Source organism: Ochotona princeps, chromosome 2 (assembly GCF_030435755.1).
Source record: "Ochotona princeps isolate mOchPri1 chromosome 2, mOchPri1.hap1, whole genome shotgun sequence".
Classification (NCBI taxonomy): Eukaryota; Metazoa; Chordata; class Mammalia; order Lagomorpha; family Ochotonidae; genus Ochotona; species Ochotona princeps.
This window is the reverse complement of record NC_080833.1, coordinates 71,988,561-72,010,804: the sequence shown is the minus strand read 5'-3', so window position 1 is coordinate 72,010,804 and position 22,244 is coordinate 71,988,561. Positions and strand designations below refer to the sequence as shown.

The 22,244-nt window shown below is 38.7% G+C and overlaps 1 protein-coding gene and 1 long non-coding RNA gene across 5 annotated transcripts in view; one reads left to right on the top strand and one right to left on the bottom strand.

Annotated features, from left to right (window-relative positions):
• The window catches only part of LOC131478560 (uncharacterized), a 217,982-nt gene that overhangs the window by 96,003 nt on the left and 99,735 nt on the right, over positions 1 to 22,244 (bottom strand). The gene's annotated exons all lie outside the window — the stretch shown is intronic.
• Positions 1 to 22,244, top strand: part of DDAH1 (dimethylarginine dimethylaminohydrolase 1) — a 281,329-nt gene that overhangs the window by 207,594 nt on the left and 51,491 nt on the right. The window contains exon 1 of one of the 3 annotated variants that reach the window (XM_058658773.1): positions 1,983 to 2,101. The exons of the other annotated variants lie outside the window; for them this stretch is intronic. Within the exon in view, the coding sequence (XP_058514756.1) occupies positions 2,099 to 2,101 (3 nt within the window). The 5' untranslated portion in view covers positions 1,983 to 2,098. Of the gene's footprint in view, positions 1 to 1,982; positions 2,102 to 22,244 lie in introns of those variants that run through there. 3 annotated transcript variants of the gene reach the window in all.

Here is a 22,244-nt window from a genome sequence, read left to right as displayed (position 1 = left end):
TTGTAATAAAAATAAATAAATCTTAAAAAAAAAAAAAAAAAAAAAGAACACACCCTCACCAGGTAGCTTGGGACTTGAAACGAGGAAACACAGCAGGCCTGGGCCATCATGGCTCCTGTAGAAGTGTCGGCTCTTGGCATTTCCACTGTTATGGCAGGCTAATGTTCATCATGATGCTCTGAAATACTCAGGTTTTCAGTTGGCAACGAAGTGTTTTGTTTTACTTCTGATTTCAGCTGAGATGTTTTACAGTAGGTGGGCAAGGACATTCATCTCTTGTTGGGGCCTGGGAGAAAAGGATGTGGAAGAGTGTTGTACCTTGGCTTGCTTTGTTGCAGAGAAACTGAACCTATAGGATTCCTATGTTCTTGCCTCTTTCTTCTCAACAAGAGAGGTTCTATCTTGTAGAGTCCTCCTAGCCTCCCTCCTAGCTTCTGTTTCTCCATGCTGTCTCAGGTTCACTGCTTGTTGCTGTGACGCAGGGCTTCCTTTATGACACTGTGGACCCAGTCAAGACCAAACATGGAGCAGGAAATAGACTGTGCCTTGGTGCTGGTGTTGATCCAGAACACTTTTTTAAAAAAGATTTATTTCTTTTTTGATTGGAAAATCAGACTTGCAGAGAGAAGGGGAAACAGAGAAAGATCTTCCATCTGCTGGTTCACTCCCGAAGTGTCCACAATGGCCAGAGCTGAGCCAATCTGAAGCCAAGAGCCAGTAGTGACTTCTGGGTTTCCCATGTGGGTACACGGTCCCAAGGTTTTGTCCGTCCTTGACTGCTTTCTCAGGCTACAAGGGGGTGGGGGTTGCTGAAAGGGAAGCAGAGCATCCAGGACACAAACTGGTGCCCATATGAGATTTCAGCAGCAGATGTAAGGCGAGGACTTTAGCCACTAGGCTACCATGCTGGGTCTGCAATCCAGAACACTATTTAAAAAAAAAAAAAAAAAGACTTTAAACCAAAGCTCACAAAGAATAAGGAGTGATCCTCCGACCCTCCCTTGATAAACTTAAGCTTCCTGACACCTGTGTTTGTTTAACGGAAGCATCTCCATGTCTGTACTAACAATCTGACAATGTACAACCTTTGTAGAACCAAAGATGATGTTTTTACAGTCTGTTTTTTAGTGTTTGAGAGAAACACGATCTTTTCCTCAGGTGTTTGTGTATTTCCCTCTGTCATCCTAGATATGGTTGAAACCCTGTATTGTAATCTTTGTTATGTTAGATTGTAACCGAATGGAATCAAACCAGAGACCAATCTAGGTAGGTCTTAGCTATTGAGCTAAACTGAAGAAAATTGCTAGCATTTCAGTTCTTGAGATGGTATGAAAGGACAGCTACAGAGGACTGACAACACCTTCTGGGAACCACTGCATCAAAAAGTGCTGGCCTCATGCAACTTAATGGCAGCATCAGCAAAGAAACATGTCTGTTCTTGTCAAGAGAGAAGGTGAGATAGGTTTGGAAACAATCCAAAATGGGTGTCATACCCAGTCTCTCATAGAACAGATTGTTGAGTTGGTCATTCCCTGGCAGATATGAAGCAGAACAAAATCCAAAGGAAAGTTTAGGCTTAATTCCTTAAGACATGATGTTCCCGCCAAGCTAAGAAAACCGACAAACATTGACCCAAATATGGTAATGGAGTCCATTGAGAGCACACTGTGCAAGGGCTCCTGCGGATTTCTGTTAGAAACTTCCTTTGCCATGATAACTTCTGTGAAACTCAAGTGAGAGAGAGGGAGGAAGAATTTTCCTCACTTTTTAAATCATGGCTCAGAAGTGTGTTATAAAATACCAAGAACGGAAAAGCCATTACGCGGAATATAAAGAAATACTTGAGTCTACAATATCATTGAACTCTTGGACTCAGTTTCAGCAGACATGCGTTGTATTCCCATGAGAGTCTGGAAAAGTCACTCCTGTTTTTTTCTGTCTGGAGTTGCAGTTAGTTATTTGCTCCATGGCTCAATCCGGGTCAGACTGTTCTGCAGTAACAGACATGTGGATGTTAAAACAGGGAATCTGTTGAAAAGATTGCGGAGGAACTGCTTTCGTAAAGCAGTCTTGGATGGCAGTTTGATGGCAGTCAGCTATGGTAAGGACAAATGAAGCTTGGGTAGTACCTTCCAGAAGGTGATCTTTTAGGATCTGTCACCTGCAGTCCTATAGACAGAAATTTCATATAGAATGGCTGTCTTTGAATTGGTGGTGCTCTTTAAGATGTGGGTTTTAGAAAGGGAGGTCTTTGAATGCTTAATGCTTATGAATTGTAATATTGATTTGCATTTTTCCTGTTTGTGAGATACAGTGTGCATTTCTTAGAGTGTCATAAACCTGATGTTATTTTCCTTTTGTGTAACCTTAAAACCATTCTAGAAACTTGCTTTTAAAACTAGTTATAGAAAAATTCCTTAGCCTACAAAAAGTATTAAGGGAAGGAATGAAGTTCATTTCATAATAATGATTTAAGATACAGAAACTGTAAGGTGCTTTGTCAACAACTATATTGTTAAAATATAAGTAGATTTTGCCATGAGCACAACATGTATTCATTTGTAAGCAGTCACACAATGGAAATTTTATATTTTTCACCAATTGAATTGTTTTTATAGTAAACAATATAACATAAAACAAACTGAAAAGGGGAAAAGAAAAAAAGAAGAAAAGCTATGTTAAATTACAGAATAATGATCCAAACAAAAATTTGAGCTGATTTAATACATCATTCAGCATTGCAGGAAAACAGATTTTTTTTCCAACTAAGGATAGACTTTTTTTTTCTTTTGTGAGTTGCTTTGTTTTTCCCTTAATGAGCTTAAGACTTGCCTGTATCAGAGCCAACCTTAAGAATTCTTTGGTCAGAAATGTTTAATGTAATATTGACTAGGGAGCAACTTGGAGTTGAAAAGTACATCAGTTATTTCAATTTTTTACTTCAGGCTATTTTTTAAGTGTGAAGAGTTCCAACCGAAAAATAGCAAATGCTCCAGGACATTGTGCCTGGAAATAAGATTCCTGAAGAGTAGGGCTTGGGGTATTTAGGTCGCCCTTTGTAGAAATGAGCCTGGCAGTACATTTCAAGTACACTGTGCCTCACATGTTTCAGATATCATTTCTCATACTGCTCCTTGGATGTTAATTATTTTGTTTTGTTTCACTTTTTTTTCCCCTAACATGCTATTTCGTAAGTCTTGGCATTTGCATGTCCAGAGGAAAAATTCTGTTACACTTGCTATCTCTACTCACCAGCTCAAATACTAGAATGCCCTAAGGGAGTATCCCAAACTCCAGCCAACACACACAGATTCCTTCTTATCACTGGGAACAGACCCTCCTCCATGGGTGTGTACACAGATTTCTTAAGAGAGCATGCATCTGCTGATGTTAAACTAATATTTTTGGAGCAAAAATGAAAATTCCTCGGAGGTTTTTATTAGATGTATTTCCTAGAAATGAAAGTTTAGGTCAGCTGTATTCATCAGAAAACCCACAAAACACAATCATCACTATTTGTAGCTGAAATGGTAACTTTCAGAAGAAAGTATCCAGTTAGTCAAGGCTAAAATTCATATATACTGTCTTTTTAAAATATATATATGTATAACACACACACACACACATATATATAATGTGTATGTAAAAGATGTATAGTAAATGTATAAACTACTCCCACTTGCTGTAGGTGAAGGACTAATTGAGGGTAAAATGTCACACTTAAGTTCTTGCTGGGAAGGATTTTTTTTTTCCTATTTCAGAGGTGAACTTTATTAAAGACCATATTTACTGCACTTGTGAAAAGAAAACTCGAGTAGGGTATATTCAGGCAGGTGGTTGATGCAGTGGTTATCAACCAGCACATCCACATCCCATGTCCAAGAGTCTGGTTTAAGTTCTGGCTCTGCTCTTCATCCCAGCTTCCCACTAGTGCACATCCTGAGGAGCAGCAAGTAATGACTCAAAGTAGTTGAGTCCCAGCTACCCGTGCAAGAATCATAGATGAATTTTTTGAGCATTGTCTTCACCCTAGCCCCTAGCACCAGTTGGTGTAGGCATTTGGAAGTGAGCCAGTGTGAGTGATCAATGTCTCTTTTTCTTCCTCCAACTTTCAAATATTATAGTCAAATTTTAAATTATGTGAGAAGTGGTTTTTGAAATAACAGCAATTCTTTTTTGCAAATTTACACACACCCATGTATCAGATTTTACAATAAAATGATAGAAATGCTAGAACAGCTCAAAAGCTACTTTTAAAAAAAATTCAAGGTAAAATGATATTTCCACCTCATGGTAACTTTTTCCTTAAGGAAAATATTAACTGTGCTAATCTGTATTTATCTGATTGATTTAGTCATTCTCCAGTGGTTCAGAAAGTGACTTAATCTAAGTTAAAAAAAAATCAGTAGTAGAAGATTTCACTTTTCCTTAATTTCTAGCTTTTGTAGTAGGCTCCCTTTTCTTTAAGCTCTTGGGAAAAGGAAAGATTTTCATCATTTTATTCTTAGATAATGTCTGCCCAATATTTAACATAGCTACTTTCAAGCACTGAAGGTCTGCTTCAATGCAGCAGTACACCAGGAAAGAGGGTGTTAGTCTACTATGTTTAGCAGAGTTCATCGTGCGGCTCAGTATTCTAGCATTTGGTAGATAGAAGCTTTTGCCCATGTCTTTGAAGAGGGTAATCACATCATGTCCCTGGCTCACATCTCTGCTGATATTTTTCTGTTTTTCATGTAGACGGGGACCCAAGTGTGTTTGGAGTCATTGTCTGCTATCTCCCAGGAAGCAGAAACTGAAAGTGGAGTAGAGGTTAAATCGGGCACTTCAATATGAAATGCAGGCATTTCATGTAGCTGCTTAAATTGCTATGCCACAACACCTGCCCCTCGTGTCCATTTCCAAGATGAGGAAACTAAAGCTCAAAGTACAAGTAGCTCACTCAGCCAACCAGTGGTTATTGAAACAAGGATTCAAATCAGCTTGCAGAGCTGCAAGGTTTGTGAACACAACCATTTGGCTACACACCCTTTCCGGGATTCTCTATTTGAATACCTTTTGGTGAATCCTGGGTATTTTATCAGTCAGGAAATACAATGCTCTGTACTGAAAGTATAGACAAGCAACTTTGTCAGGGGCATAGAGAGGGTGATCCTTCCTTCTGTTATTTTCAGGGTGCCATTGTTTGCCCAAGAGTGTTAGTTAGCCCCTAGAATTTTTCTAAGTGCTGTGTCCGGATCAGAAGGAGCTGCCTGCAAATTATTTTCACGACTTTTTATACAGAATTTAATTTTGTGGTATGCTAAGGGTACTAATGAACCAGTATAACACAACTTAAAAATGGAAGGAAGAGAGAAAGGTAGGGAAAATTAAATTAGGTATGATTTTTTGTCTATATTTCCAGTTTTTCATTTTTCAAGCAAAGCATTGAGCACATTTAACATTATGTTTTATAATTGCTTTGCACTTAACCACTCAGATTATAATTTCACAATGATGACATGTATTACCTGTAACTTATTTTTATAAGCTTGTTCAAGAAGCAGTTTATTTTTTCTTCTGAACTGCAGTAGTGACAGCCACAATTGCTAAAATGTAGAGCTTGCTGTGTGTTGGCTTTGTAGTAACGCACTTATGCATATAATTTTAATCATCACAGCACTCTCACCTGATCATCACTGTTACCATCTCCAGAGAAGGAGCCAAAAGTAGAAGTTGAGTAATAGCTCAAGATCACACAACTTGTAAGAAAGTGTGGTAGATTCAATGCTCACATTGATCTCTACTGATTCAAACATTCATGACCTCGACCGGCTCTCCAAGTCTGTCCCCATGCATGCTAGCCTGGTAGCAAAGTAGGCTGCCAGAGGAAAGAGGCTGTGCCTTGGTTACGGCCTTGTGGCCCAAACATGGCAGAACAATCTGAAGCTGAGGCTTGAACATTTCCAACTTGCAAAGATTCTTTTAAATTTTGTTTTAAGATGAGATATTTCAGGGCTGACATGGTGGTGAAACAAGCTAATCCTCTACCTGCAAGCGCTGGCATCCCATATGGATGCCAATTTATGTTCTTGTTGTTCTATTTCCCAGTAAGCTCCCTGTTAATAACCTGGGAAGACAGCAAAGGATGGCTCCAGTTTGGGGGCCCCTTCGCACCCACGGGAGACCCAGAAGAAACTCCTGGCTACTGGTTTAAAACCAGTCCAGTTCTGGCCCTAGAGACCATTTGGGGAGTGAATCAGTGAACAAAGTTCTCTCTCTATCTCTATCTACCTACGTGTGTGTGCGCGTGTGCGTGTGTGCATGCATGTGTGTGTGTGTGCATGTGTTTGTAATTTTGTCTCTGAAGTAAAATAAAAAACCTGATGAGGAAGTTCTCCTAAAGCAGATCACTAAAGAGCTTGTTCATTAAGCTTAACTTGGTATCTGTTTTACTGTTGCTTTTTCCTAAGATGATCTTATCTTTCTTCATTGGATCTAAATGGGGTGTTTCCCCTAAGTCATTCTGAATTTGTTTTCAATTTCAAATTAGAAAAGTTTGCTGGCCATAGCAATGGTTCCATGTTTCCTGATCCTTTGCTGTGAACCATTGACACTGAGTCTTCAGTTAAGGTGTTCTGGCAGGCCAAGTTTCTCTTACAAGAAACTTAAACAGATATTTCAGAGAAGAAGAGGAAAAGAATCATGGTGATTGTGATATGGGTCTCTGTGAGTACTAATGGCCAAAATAAATTTGCTTATTAGTCACTTTGCTGTGGGTCAGTTTCCCAAACAGTCAGTCCAGAGATAGACCATTGCCTGGTTACGAATGGTCTCCTAATTAGCTTCCAAGCTTTGTTAAAGTTAACTGCTATGGGCCTGGCGCCGTAGTCTAGCAGCTAAAGTCTTCACCTTGCACACGCTGGAATCCCATATGGGCGCCAGTACCAATTCTAGCAGCCCTGATTCCCGTCTGGCTCCCTGCTTGTAGCCTGGGAAAGCAGTCAAAGATGGCCCAAAACCATGGGACCCTGCACCCGCATGGGAGACTCAGAAAAGGCTCCAGGCTCCGGGCTTTGAATCAGCGCAGCTCTGGCCATTGTGGCCATGTGGGGAGTGAATTAATGAACAGAAGATCTTTCTCCCTGTCTCTTCTCTCTGCATATCTGCCTTTCCAATAAAAATAAAATAAACTTTAAAAAAAATAATAAAGTTAAGAGCTACATCACAGTTGGCAGTTTAATAGCATTTAAATACATCCTAAAAGAGTTTTATCACACACACTGCTCTTTCTGATGCCAGCATGACCGAGATCACCAGGAATCACTATGTTTGTCCTCACAGAAGTAATTTCTAGAACATCCATTTATTTTGTTGGGAGGAAAAAATGTCGGTCCTCATTGTTTTATGAGAAATTGAGTCACTTGAGTTATGAGAAATTACATAATGTTGTCACAAAGGTTGTTAGGGAAGTATAGTAACAGCGTATGGGCTGAGCTTTCTGCTTTTATCCTTGAAAGATTTACAACTACTGGAATTTCCCTTTTGCTGTAAACAACTAGAAAACTGAACTAAGCATATGTATCAGCAAGTTTAGGCTGTACACAACAGGGTGAGTAGGACTGTGATCCCTGAAGACAGAGAAACAGGGGAACTGCAATCTCCAGTTGCTTTAGCTTTATAGTCTAGCTTTCTAGGTCACAGGAGAGATAAAGGAGACAGAATAGACCCAGTGGTTTTGCTGAGTTCTGTGACAAAAATAAGAGTAGAGGAGATGAGAGACTGCACCAGGAGAACACTGCAGAAATCTGCAGAAATGTTGCTTGAGTTTATTTCTGTGTAGACCAAAGTCTGGAGAAAGAACCACCAGAAAATAAGCCAAACAATTCCCAGAATCACACAGGAATGAGATTAGTTATATTTGCACAATCAGAATGGAGAGAGCACAAAAGACATAGAACCATGAGAAAAAGCTTGGGAGAGCCAGGGTCTTAACAGTGATGGAAAATCACTGTTTTATTCCAGGATCTTCACCACAGGATAAAGACTGCTCTGTATTTGCCATAACAAAGATGATAGTAAATCTTGAGTGGATCAAACTGATAGGAAACATATTGAACTACCCACCAAGACAAAAGCCCACATGTTTTTTTGAAAAGACAAAAAATTCTTGAGCTATAATGCAATAATTTACAATATCAGGAAGCTAATAAAATTAAGTGATTCAAAGAAGTAGGAAATATGACCCCCTTTTTAAAAAATTTTTTTACTTTTGATAATGTTTACATAGTTGACCAGGGTGGGAAGGATTGAGGGTTAGGGGGAAGTAGGTGAGACCATTGTTTCCAAATTTTCTTTTTCTTCTTCCTGTATCTTGGGGAAGGAAAGAGATAAGGGGAGAAGCTACACCCAGCCTTTCAATTGTCCCAGTACCCAGGGATGGGGGACAGCCACCTGATATCAACCCAGGGTCCCAATGTGGAGAATATTTCCCAATTTAAGAAAAAAAATCAGTTCAATGGAAAGAGATATTAATGAGAGAGATGATAGAAATAGTAAATAAGAACCTTAAAAACAGCAATCATAAAATCTTGTAAATATGCTGCAAGTGTAAAGACAAGCTCAGTGTGATGGCTTAAATTATGAAGGATACTAAAAAAAGACTTGTGAGATTTCTAGAACTGTAGGTGATAAATTGAAAATATGCTAAATGGGATTAACAGCAAATTAGACACTGTAGTGAAAAGATCATTGAACTTGAAGACTTCACAATAGAAATTTTCCAGGGTCCAGAGCAATGGCTCAAAGGCTAAATCCTTGCCTTGAATGCACTGGGATCCCATATGGATCCTGGTTCACATGTCGCAGCTGTTCCACTTCCCATCCAGCTCCCAGCTTGAGGCCTGGGAAAGCAGTGGAGGATGGGCCAAAGCTTTGAGACCCTGCATCCATGTGAGAGACTGGAAAGAAGCTCCTGTCTATAGATAGGCTCAGCTCCAGCTGTTGTGTCTCTCTTTCTCTCTGCACATCTGCCTTTCCAATAAAAATAAATAAATAAATATTTTTTTAAAAAGGAAATTTTCTAAAATGAAATACAAACATAGAAGCAAAAGCCTGAAAAAGAAAAAAGAGTTGAATTTTGTGAGGGTACAAAATATTAAAAAAATATAATGAATTTTTTACAGTTGATGAAGGCTATATGCCCACAGACTTAAAATACTCAAGGAAACCCAAGTTAAATAAACATAAGGAAAGCCTAGTCAAAATGCTTCATAATCAAAACTGAAAGTCAGAGTAAAAAGCCCATCACATGGGAACAAAGATAAAAGTGACAGTAGAACTCTCACTAAAAACAAGAAGATCGTGAGTCAATGTAATGCCAGTCTCTAGCAGACAACTGCCAATCTAGAATTCTGTATCCTCGAGAAAATATCCGCGGGCTGGCATTGTGGTGCAGTTGGTTAAGCCACCACCTGTAATTGGCATGGCATATCAGAGCTACAGTAAGTGAACCAACTTCTCTGCTTTCAATACAGCTCCCTGCTAATGTGCCTGGAAAAGCAGCAAAAGATGGTCCTGGTGCTTGGGCCTTGCCACCCATGTGAGAAACCTGGATGGAATTCCTGGCTTCCGACTTCAGTCTGGCCCAGCCTTAACTGTTCTAGTCATTGGGAAGAGCTTTCTGTTTCTTCCCCCTCTCTATTACTCTGTTTTTCAAATAAGTAAAATATTTTTTTAAGAAAAGAAGGAAATTATCTTTCCAGTTCACAATTCTTTCTCTGATAACCGTGAGGCCAGACGTATTCCAAAATTCAGAATGTTTCCATGGGAAAGGCATGCAGTAGGTTAACTGTTTCTTTACACAGCTACCTGTTTGAGACTGTGCCCTTTAATCAAGCACATTTATATATGTGCAGCAAAACCTAATCACACTCATTCTACCTAAAATATTGTTCATCCCAGATGAGTAACAGTCTATCCGGATGGGAAAATTAACTCTACAAAAACATTCACGTAAGATCAGTTCAGATATGCCACCAAACAAGCATTGGCACTACATTGTTCTAAAAGAAACTTTTGGATTTGAGAAGTTTGGAATTTGGGAAATATAGAAGATAGGTCTTGTCCCTAATCCCTTTTCTACATACTGTCGCTGTATCTAATCTCTAATATTACCAACATGATTTGTCATTCAAGTTTCCCTGAAGGTATAGCTGAGATCATGTAGGTGATAGAGCCATGTCAAAAGAGTAGAGGTCCTTGATTAGTCTTTGATGTGATTGAGGAAACCAAGAGGAAGAAGAGAACTTGGACTGTCTAGGCTCTTCCTGTCCGACACTATCTACTGCCATCATGTAACACAAAGATTCCATTGGCTGAAAGCCCAGGGAGCTTCCAATCTCCTGGAATCCAGGGATGGACAATGCAGGTCTTCAGTAGAGTGGAATCTTGCATCCTACCAGGAACTCAGGGTTATAGCACATGCACTGGGTGTGGCCTCTGCATTTTTGTTGATGGAACTGTTTTTGCCACACCAGTGAGTAAAGGGAGAGAAATAGAAATTCAAATAAAAACAAAATGAGCTACAGCATAGGTAGTACAAAGGGATCTTTGGTTACACCCAGAAAACATGTCCACAAAAGACAGCTTGGACCATATAACAAGACTAGAGGAATTATGACTATTTCCACTTTGATAGTATCAGTAATTAGGAATCTGGGACTGTGGTGAAATAATTTTATATCCTAGAAGATGCCAGCCCAGGATACTATGTAAGTATCCATGTAACTTAGACAAAAAGAGGTAGATGGGACAGGAGAAGGGTCTGAGTTGAAATCTAAATGAATAGGAGAAATTTCTGCTTTTAAACAACATGTCCAGTTACAAATAAAGCAATTTTTGTACAGCAGAATTTGTCAATCTTAGGATTATTAGTTAAAGCCATGGGCCTAGTGTGTCATCTGTTAAACAGGGTAAATAGCACCAACTTCACTCAGTTATATAAGGTTTCAAGGAGAAAGTTGTGGTGAGAAAACATGAATTTGGAAACATGAAAAGTGAACTTGGGTTTTTTAACTGACGAGATTTCTGTTGATGTAGGAAAATTACTTTGGCTACAGTGTATACACACTGGGAAAGCTATTAGAACACCAATCACTCAGCCACAGGAGATGAGGCTGTGTGTCAGGAAACTGCAGTACACATGGGTTTCAAAGTGATCCCAGCAGGAGAAACATGCAGAAGGGCAAGGAATTAGGGAGGAATTCAAGATGACCCGTAAGTGATTCAGAGGACAATGATGATGTGTAACTGAGGAGGAAAGTCTGAATACAAGCATGTTTGGGGGACAAATGAGTTCAATTTAGAGCACATTGAGTTTAGGGCAAATAATACTCTTAAATAGGGGGAAAGTCAACAGTTACATGGTGGTTAAGAGTGAATGTGTGATGTGGTTTTGGAAGCCAGTTCCTGCACAAGATATATAAGCATTCAGTGCCTTGATTCACTCTTCTAGGAGAATAGTGTTTAAAATAATACAGAATAATTCATGGATTGTTGTGGCACTTAAATAGGAGGGTATACAGGAGCAGGAGTTAAGAGAGACCATTATTGAATATAACTGTTACAACTACTGTTGGTAGTGGGTGGAGCACTGTTCACACTCTTGGAACCAGAAGTCACATCTCCACAGAATAGCTCAGCTGGTTCATCTATGAAGCAGGGGTGAATTCTTCATAATCCTCTTTCATAGTTCTTATCATTAAGTGGCTACCTCAGGGTTGAAAGCAAAATTTAGTACTGCTAAACCATAATGGAGTCATCAGTTAAGCTCAATATCTTTTTCTGCCCTTTCTCTTTCTGGCCAAAGACATACTTTTGCATTCAAAATTATTAGAATATACTTGTATATACAAAGGAAAATGTTTCAAAGGATATACTTTAACTTGTTCACAGTGATAACCTCTGGGGAATGGGATTAGAGGGAAGAGGATTTATGTGGCTGTCTGTATACTGGGTGGGATATTGTGCTTTTATTTCTGTATTTGAATTTTTAATAAATATGTATTATTTATAAAAAATTATTAGAAAATGCAGAAATAATGATAGTCAAAGCTTTATGAAATTTACCTCCAAAGAGTTCTTTTTTTTTTAATTTAGAATTATGCCAGTGACTCATTCTGTTTACCCGTCCCTGTGAATTTTCCCCAGGATTTCAGTGAAATGTATAGCACCTTCTCTGCTTTCTTCTGTTATGCTTGGTTGACTGATGTCAACAAAAAGCTTTCTGGACATTTGCTTCATTTGCAAGAATAAGGTGCGTCATTTGCCAGTATTTCTACCTAAACTATAACCCTAAAATATTTCTTTTTTTTTAATTTAGAACAAAGTGGATACAAATGTAATAAGCAGATGATTCTAGGTAGTATTTCCACTATAATTCATACAATACTGAATGTTAGGATTGCTAATTCTTCTATATTCAAGACAGCCTTGTTGTTACAGACAACACAATACAATGGGATCTATTTTTCATGAATGCAATGCTTTGCTGTGGTTTTAACAAGCACTCTTTTTTTATTTTATTAATTTCATTGCATTATCTGACACATTTTTTTATGCACTGGATTCCCCCCGCTCCCCCAAACTCTCCCCCACCCACACGGTGGATTGCTCCACCTTGTTGCATTTCCATAGTTCAAATTCAGTTGAGATTCTTTCATTGAAGGTTTTGACCAATCATAAAGTCCAGCATTGTATTGTCCTGGTAAGTTCAGTGGCTTCTTGGTGAGACCATCTCTGGTCTGAAGGTAGAACTAGCAGAGTATCATCCCAATCAGGTAAAAAACCCAACATAATATTTACAACCATTTACGACATTATGGCATTAATTGACATGTTATTGATTAACCAATATGTTACTAGGGAAATGCAGGTTCTCAACCACAACCTGTGACTTCTTCATAGACATTTCAATTTTGGTTTATATTCAACCATGTTCTATATACCTTAAAATGGCTATAGATTGCTATTCAGCTGTCTCTTGTCTAACCCTAAAATATTTCTATAACCCTAAAGTATTTCTATCTAAAAATAAACTATAATTCTAAAATATTTATATAACCCTAAAGTATTTCTACCTAAAAATAACCCTAGACTCACAGAGTACTACTTAACTGTCACTTTTTCTTCCTTCCGTTAAAGAGTTTCTTTTCCAATGTTCTCCAGTTAGGAAACATGCTAAAAGATTTTTTGAGGCAGGGTTAACACAACTGGCTAATCCTCTACCTACAAGCACCAGCATCCCATATGGGTGCCAGATCATGTCCCAGTTGCTCCACTTCCCACCCAGCTCCCTGCTTATGGCCTCGGAAAGCCATAAAAAGTAGCAGAGCATGGCTTTGTGAATGCATCTGATTTTAAATTTTCTTGCATAATAATTGAAAATCAATCTGCTTGTATGGCTACCTACACATTATATAAGATTAGGGAATTTTTTTAACATAATTCTTCTATAATGTCACAGATGACCATGGGCTGTTACTCATTTTTTTTTTGTTGAATCATATTATTGTTGCTTTAATATTCACATCCTCTCTACCATAGCTTTAAGCATTATTTAGAGTTGGTTTTTAATGTGTTGTCACTAAGGTGTTTCAGGAGGAAACTACAAGAAAAACTACTTCACTAAATCTAATCTTTTTTAAAGATTTATTTATTTTTATTGCAAAGTCAGATATACAGAGAGGAGGAGAGACAGAGAGGAACATCTTCCGTCCAATGATTCACTCCCCAAGTGAGCACAACAACCGGTGCTGCACCGATCCGAAGCCGGGAACCAGGAACCTCCTCCGGGTCTCCCACACGTGGGTGCAGGGTCCCAAAGCTTTGGGCCGTCCTCGACTGCCTTCCCAGGCCACAAGCAGGGAGCTGGATGGGAACCGGGGCTGCCGGGGTTAGAACCAGTGCCCATATAGGATCCCGGGCGTGCAAGGTGAGAACTTTAGCTGCTAGGCCACAGTGCCGGGCCCATACATCTAATCTTGATCACACTAAAAAAGATGCAAATATTTTTACAATCATAAATTAACCAGGAACTGAGTTTCATTTTTATTCAGTTGGATTTTTCTGGTTAAAAAAAAAACCATTCAGAGTTTAATTGGTAATTTATTCCAAAGCAATTGTTCTACTCTAGCCATACCCATTGGAAAACTGGACAGACAGGCATCTGATACCTTGGGTTTGAGGGAACTTTGTCTTTCTTCTAAAACTCTAAAATGAATATAACACCAAATAATAATAATAATAATAATAATAATAATAGTGTCTGCTTGATTAAAAATGTTTGTCAAATTAAGACATTTGTTTCCTTAATACTAGTTTTTTTTCAAGTATGCATTTTCAATTAACCTTTAAATGAAGGATAATTTAGCTGGAGGGGTAGACAGGGTAAATAGTGTAGTAGTTATTCTAACTCCTAGAGCAGGCATTTGGCCCAGCAGTTAAGATGTCCACATCCTCCATTAGAGCGCCTGGGCTTAACTTCCAGCTCCAGCTCTTGACTCCAGCTCCCTGGCAGTGCAGACCTTGGGAAGCAGCACTGATGGCTCAAGTAATTGGGTTTTTGCTACACAGGTGAGGGCTTGAATTGTATTCCTGGCTCCCAGCCCTGACAGGCACTTGTGTAGTAATCAGCAAAATGGAAACATTGTCTTTCTATATGCTCTCCACTCCCTGCCTCAAAGATGTAAATAATTTTTAAATGTTCATTTCCATAGGATATCAATTCATCTTTATGTGTTTTCAGATATGCCATTTATAAGAGGGACAGATAATTAGTTATGCTCATGAAAATCAAAGTTCAAAGTTGTCAATCCAGGGTATAATATTATTTGTGCTGAGACTAATTTAAGATTCCTACGATTCAGTTTTGATCCCCAGAATAAATGAAGGGAAAGGAAACCAAAGCTTTCCTGGTGTTAAGGAAAACCCTTGCTTGCTAACTTCCTATAAATAGCAGTATTGCCCCCACCATTAATATAGCAGAATCAGGACCTTGCCATTGCACATTTGGGCTTGTTTTTATTTTTAAGAAATGTTGAAAAATTTTAGAAATGAGTGTTTTTTTTTTCCTTCCCTGTTTTCCCTTAATACCTCATAGATCCTAACCTTTTTGTTTGAACTAGTTTAGTGTGTGTTTCCCTTACAATTGGACATTGACCCCAAATAAGTTTGGTTTTCTTTTTTTTTTTTAAATAATTTTTTTATTTATTATTTTGCTTCATTAATTACATTGTAATATGTGACACAGTTACATAGGTACTTGGGTTCTCCCCACCCCTCCCCAAACCCTCCCACCATGGTGGATTCCTCCACCTTGTTGCATAACCACAGCTCAAGTTCAGTTGAGATTCCCCCATTGCAAGCGTATACCAAACATAGAGCCCAGCATCTTATTGTCCAGTCAAGTTCAACAGCTTCTTAGGTATACCCTCTCTGGTCTGAAGACAGAGCCAGCAGAGTATCATCCCAGTCAATTGAAAGCTCCAACATACCATCAGCAAAAATTTACATCATTATGGAATTAATTGACATAGAAATGAGTAACCAATATGTTAAAAGTAAATGCGAGTTCCCAGCCACCTTCTGTGACCACCTCACCTATACTTCAATTTTAGTTTATACACAACATATAACATTCAAACCATAACATGTTATACATAACATCATATCATCTCAAATTAAGGCAAACATGTGGTATTTAACCTTTTGGGATTGGCTCATTTCCCTTAGCATTATGGTTTCCAGTTTGGCCCATTTGGCCACAAAGAACTGCATTTTATTTTTTTTAATAGCTGAGTAGTATTCCATGGAGTAGATGAACCATAGCTTTCTTATCCAATCCTCTGTTGATGGGCATTTTGGTTGCTTCCATGTTCTTGCAATTACTGATTGTGCTGCTATGAACATAGGAGTGCACATTGATTTCTCATAAAACAATTGTTCTGGATATATTCCTAGGAGTGCTATTGCTGGATCATACGGTATGTTGATTTTGAGTTGTTTGAATATTCTCCATACTGATTGCCATAGAGGCTGTACAAGCCTGTAGCCCCACCAGCAGTGGAGTAGGGTTCCCTTCTCCCCGCAACCTCGCCAACAAGTGTTGTTGGTGCTTTTATTCATGTGGTTTTCTTTTTCCATGGTCTTCTCTAAAGAACTCTGCTGATAGCATATTAAACTGGATTACAAACTTAATGAGCAAGTACTTTTAGTCCCAAGCAACCTTGGAAGAAAAAGAACAGAAAGAGTAATACTACATTGAATGAAATTGAGTACGTTGGTGTAAAGGAAAAGAATGTAACTGTATGGTTGACGTGATCAACATCTTCTAGTACGTTTATTAAGCAGTTTAATGGAATATAGTTATTCAAGCACAATAATGGCTTCAGTTGAAATGCCTGCTCTACTCTTTTTCCCATACACTTTGGAATGAGTAGAATGTGACAGTTGAGCTTTCAACAAGCTTCATGAATTTTAAATCCTTTTTAGTTCTGTGTGGACAAGGAGTTGGCAGTCTCATGGGGTGTTAGGGATATCAAGTGGCCTCAAGATAATGAGAGCTCAGGTGGACCAGCTGCATTTTCGTTCTGTTCTGCACACTTGTAAGAACAGAGGATCTCTCTCTGTCCAACATTTAATAATTAATCATTCTGCAATTATAAGGTTATTTTCTGAGCATTTGGTGCAAGTCTTAAAATCTCCCTGTCATAGACAAAAGCATTCACTGAAGCCTCAGAACAACTTCTTCGACAGCTAAAATTTTCCTTTTTGTTCCTAATTCATGTATAGAAAAGAAGGCCCTATTGAATTATAATCTAACTGATCCTGAAGAATTTTCAATGAATGTTTAAATGTCTTATAAATTTGTTCCCAAATTCTGTGATCACCATAAAAACCTGGATCTTAGCTTAGTGTTAAGTCCTGAAGTATGCTAAAATTCAGTGCAAAGGGCCTTGGTTGTTGCATTTGGAATTAGCTAGCAACAGAAGATTGTCTTCAGGAGACTTTTCCTCATGAAGCCTACTAGGAAGTAATCTCAGTACAAATAGTATGAGGTTATTCTGAAATTGCTTTATAATAATCCCGCCTGTTTTATTTAAACATGTGAGTGTATACTTATTATTTTATAACACTATGAGCAAATAGAATGTTCTCATCAGCATACTGACTTGAAATGTCTGATCATTCATGTAGCAAAGTATTAGCTACATGACTAGAGATTGGGAAAATCACAAAGGTGATTAATGGTTCCATCTGACATGTATCTTCTTTTCTACCTTTTCTACATTGAACATGTGATACATGTTACTCTATTTACCTCAAGCTCAGAGTAAGGGCTTTCCACAGACCTCCTCAAGAATCAGTGTAAATTCCCTGATGTTTGGAAACATCAAAGAAAAGTATGTAAGAAACCTGGAGAATAAGATTTCCAAGGATGTATGAAGACCCAATAGTGAGAACCTGGATAGAATAAGTCAACAGTAAAACAGGAGCTGAAAAACTAACCCAAAGGACACATATGATACAGCTCCAAGTGATGCGTTTTCCCATGTATGGAGTCACATTAGTATTTGCATTTTTAGAATAACAGAAAGTATGTATTGACAGGTTGTGTCCTCTATAATACTTAGATATATCTGTAGAGCCAGAACCAGCTGTGATTACTTTATTTGTAGGCAGAGCATTTGAATTTAGATATCTGTGCTATGGGATCCCAAGTATCTCCAACTTCTGCCAAGGACCCATCAACTGAGATCCAGCAACCAACCTTCACTTTTTTTCGTTTTTTTCACATCTCCTTATTAACAGGAAGACTTAAAAAATGATTGTAATCCCAGTTTGTTTGCATAATCTTTTAGCCACTGAATTTATCCATAGCACCATGTTCCTGGAACTGTGTGTTATTTTTTGTCTGGGTACTTACAAGGAACTCAGTTCACTGCACAGATGCAAATGACATTAATTACTATAGAGGCAGCATGTTAAATTGTGACCTGATGACCTGAAAGAGTAGAACTACTTCTAAAAAGTTTCTGAGATACTATCCAGAGACATTACAGCAGCCATAAAATCAAGTAAACTATATCATGTCAATAAGAAATATTTTAGTTTCCAAAGTATTTGTGTACTACTAAAAATAATTTAATTTTAACAGTATAAACAAAATTATGTGCATTGGGGATTTATTTCAAGATTTGAGTATCAGTTTATGTACTAGTCCCACTAGGAAACTGAGTAGCTTTGTGCCAGTAGATTGTGTGCTTTGTTAGATTATAAGCTTTGTGCATCTTAAAATAAACACATTCCTGTTGTGAACTAGAAGGCATCTGATCTATCATAAATCTGCTTGAGAGACAGTGTATCTTAGCCAGCTCAGCCATGGTTCAAGGAATAAAAACAATAAATAGGGGTAGTGACATTTATAAGGACTAATTTCATCACTGTCTGCCAAATAAGAAGAGATTGTAGATGGTTAAGGTTATTGCACTCTGAGATTTACTCAAAAACAGATGTGAAGTTGTATCTGTGTTAGATCATCAATGGCTATTCCTTGAGTGAATGTTTTATACAGAAATTAGTTGATATTGAGTGAGGAAATGAAAACAGAAACTTTTTTAAAAAGGAAAAAAACTGTAATTGCAAAAATGTATTTTGGATAAGGAGTTTGGGAAAGGTAAAATTCATTAGTTGGATGATAATTAGTTTTTCTTGGTAGAGCATTGGATTGTTTCTTTTTTATGATTTATTTATTTATTTTGAAAGTCAAAGTTAGAGAGAGACAGAGAGACAGAGAATTTTGTGGGTCACTCATTTACTTCCCAGCTGGCCACAATGACTAGTGTTGGGCCAGGCTGCAAGGAAGAGCCAGCAGCTTCATTCAGGTCTCCCACATAGGTAGGTCGGTTCCAAACACTTGGGCCATCCTCTGCTCCTCTCCCAGGCTATTTGCAGGGTCTGGATCAGAAATGGAACATTCAGGACACGAATGGGTGCCCATATTGGATGCCAGCATTGCAGGAGGCAACTTTACCAGCTGTGTTGGCCTCTGGCATGTTTCTGTTCGCAAAATATTATTCCAGCTGAGGATCCCAGACTGGATAACATAGAAGAGAAATCATTTACTTTTATTATTTATGTATTAATTTGCAAGAGTGAGAAAAGAATGCAGCAGAAAGCAAATCATGGACCAGGACTCCATCTGGGCCTCCCATGCGGGCACCAGGGGCCCAGCATTTACAGTTTTCCGGGGTACAGAAATGAAAGGTAGCTGAATAGGAAGCAGAGCAGCCAGGGCTCATCCTAATCCTCCAGTATGGGATGTCAGCATTGCAAAGAGCAGCTTAGCTCGTGTGGCACTTCAGCTCCTACCATTTTTGTTGTTGTTGTTTGTTTGTTTGTTTGTTTTTAAAGATTTATTTATTTATATTAGAAAATCAGATATACAGAGAGAAGGAGAGACAGAGAGGAAGATCTTCCATCCATTGATTTACTCCCCAACTGGCTGCAACGGCAAGAGCTGAGCTAATCCAAAGCCAGGAACGAGGAGCCTACTCTGGGTCCCCCATGCAGGCACAGGGTCCCAAGTCTGTCTTCAACTGCTCTCCCAGGCCACAAGCCAGGAGCTGGATGGGAAGCAGGGCTGCCAGAATACAGACCGGCACCCATATGGGATCCCGACAGGCAAGGACTTTAGCCACTAGGCTACTGCGCCGAACCCAAGCCCCTACCATTTTTGTTACCACATTAGAACCTGGACACATTCCCATGGATGATTTCTTGAAGCTAGTTGTTGGTACATCTTTGGTAGGAGATACACCTTCATGTCCATAAGCATACAGACACTCAGTTGATTTCTTGTTTCACCAACATATTTTAAATATGTCAAGCAAATGGAATCAGGGACAACTTCTCAAGCCTGTGGATAGCCTTTCACCAAAACAGTAATAATACAACATATCCAAAACCATCCTGCATATTGTGTTCAACCCCTGTGCAATACTGAATAGCCAGAAAGTATCATCTTACACCTGTTGTGGAGAAGGCTTATTTCAATTGGTGAAACTTAGCAAGCACAGAATTTTTTTAAAAAAAAATGCAGCCTTGCTCATTTTTAGAATAGACAGAAGTCACCGAGGCTGCCCTAATGAGGACTTTTTTCAGTCAAGATATTCACTTGCTAGAGTACGTGAATAAGAATGTTGTAATTAGCACAGCAGGAATTTTGCCAGTCCTGTGGTATTTTTTAGCATGGATGTGTTTTAGTCTAAAGTGTGTTTGAAAGCTATTCTTCCTATCTCCTTGCTTATTTTATTGGTTCGCTTAATAAGCTCCATCTTATCTCCTCTTCAAGTGACCACAATTTCAAAACTGATTGCTGATAGTTTCTGAGGAGGTAAAATCTTATGTTACTGCTGTGTTTTATAGCATTTACAAAACTGATTTTAACAAGAAAATGTACGGGCAATCAGGGACAAGGAGCACTAGAAGCCTTTGCATGCCTGTTACCTCCCCCAATCCATTACAATCCACTTACTGGTCTCTGGATCTTTACCCAAATGAACTCATATCTGTGTAATCACAATGATTGTACACTAAGTAGTCCTTCCTTCCCTTGGGGGGATTTTTCCATCCGTTGTTGCAGACAGCCCTTATACCTTACAACAGTGTCTTTCTATGAATGTTATTGTTGAAAGTACTGGACAAAGCAGGTTTTTTACTTCATGCAGGTCACAGTTTGAGATAGTTCTCCTAGGATCTTTTGGTTTTAGGCACTTTTTTGTGGCATTTATTCCCAAGCCTTGCTTCCCCTGTAAGTCTGTCCTGGATATTAGGAGTTTTCAAGATGAATTTGGAGGGGGGGGTGTCCAACTCAGCCCATAATGCTTGCCCTCTTGATTTTAACCTCATCCTGGTGACCTTCAGGCTTTTGCACTGGCTTTTAGAGCATCATTCTCCCAGTTGGTAACAGATTGGTCCTCAGGATCATTGAGGTTTCAACATAGATGTCACATTTTCAGAAAAATTGTTCCTGACCTCCCACTTTTTAGTAAAATTACTCATGTCATATTGCATTTCCCAAGTTAAGCATTTGTGTAGCATTTCACTACCTAATACCTTTTCTGTTTAAGTTGAATTATCTGTCTCTCCATACCCACCAGAATCTGCAGTGATGTATTTCTAGAGCCTAGAACTATGACAAAGATATTGAACATGCTGAATAAATATTTGTTGAAACACTACATAAAATGAATGGAACTATTGAAGAAGAGTCATGGTTAGTGGTTCCTGGAACCAATAGGCCCAAATTAATCCTCTTACCCAGGGTTACTTGGAAATAAAGATGAATTTTTCCACAATTGAAATGCCATAGACGTGTTTTTAAAAGGTACCCCTTGAGTCTGGCGTTGTATAAAAGGTAAGGCCACACACTGTACCATTGGCATCCCATATGGACACTGGTTTGCATTCTGGCCACTCCATTTCCAATCCAGCTCCCTGCTAATGACTTGGAAAAAGCAGCAGAAGATGGCCAAGTGCCTGAGCCCCTGCCACCCAAGTTGGAGACCCTAACAGGCTTCCCAGCTCCCAGCGTTAGCTTGGCTTAACCCTACATGTTGCCGCCATTTAGGAGTAAACCAATTGATGTGAAGATATCTCTCTATCTCCATTTCTCTCTGTCTCTCTCTCTCTCTCTCTCTCAATCTCTCTCTCCATTTCTCTCCTTCTTCCTCTCCCCTCTCTCTGCCTTTCAAATCAATTTTTGAAAACCTTTTTCTTTAAAAAAGCATTTTTTCAGAAGTTATGCTTGACTTTAGTTGTTCAGTTGTCCAGTAGACATGCAGTTGAAGCCATTCTTACATGGAGTCCAGTCTTATGGTAGTAGGACACTCTAGGGAATGTGGGGATACACACAAAACAAGTCTCCTTCAGTCAGGATCTATAGTTGGGGTGGGAGCAGGCATATATTGGAAGGCTTCTATGGCTGCTGAATGCCTACAGTGTATTAACTGTATGCTGAACATGCAAAATATTTCTCATACTTTTAAGTTTGTCTTTATAAATGGCAGTGTGCTACTTCCTCTGAATTCATAGAAAATTATGGGACCCAAGTGTGCCCAGTGCTTATTTTGGATGACACACACTGCAAATTTCTATGCTTTTCAACTATCTGGAAATTTAATTTAAAATTTGAGAAACTTGTC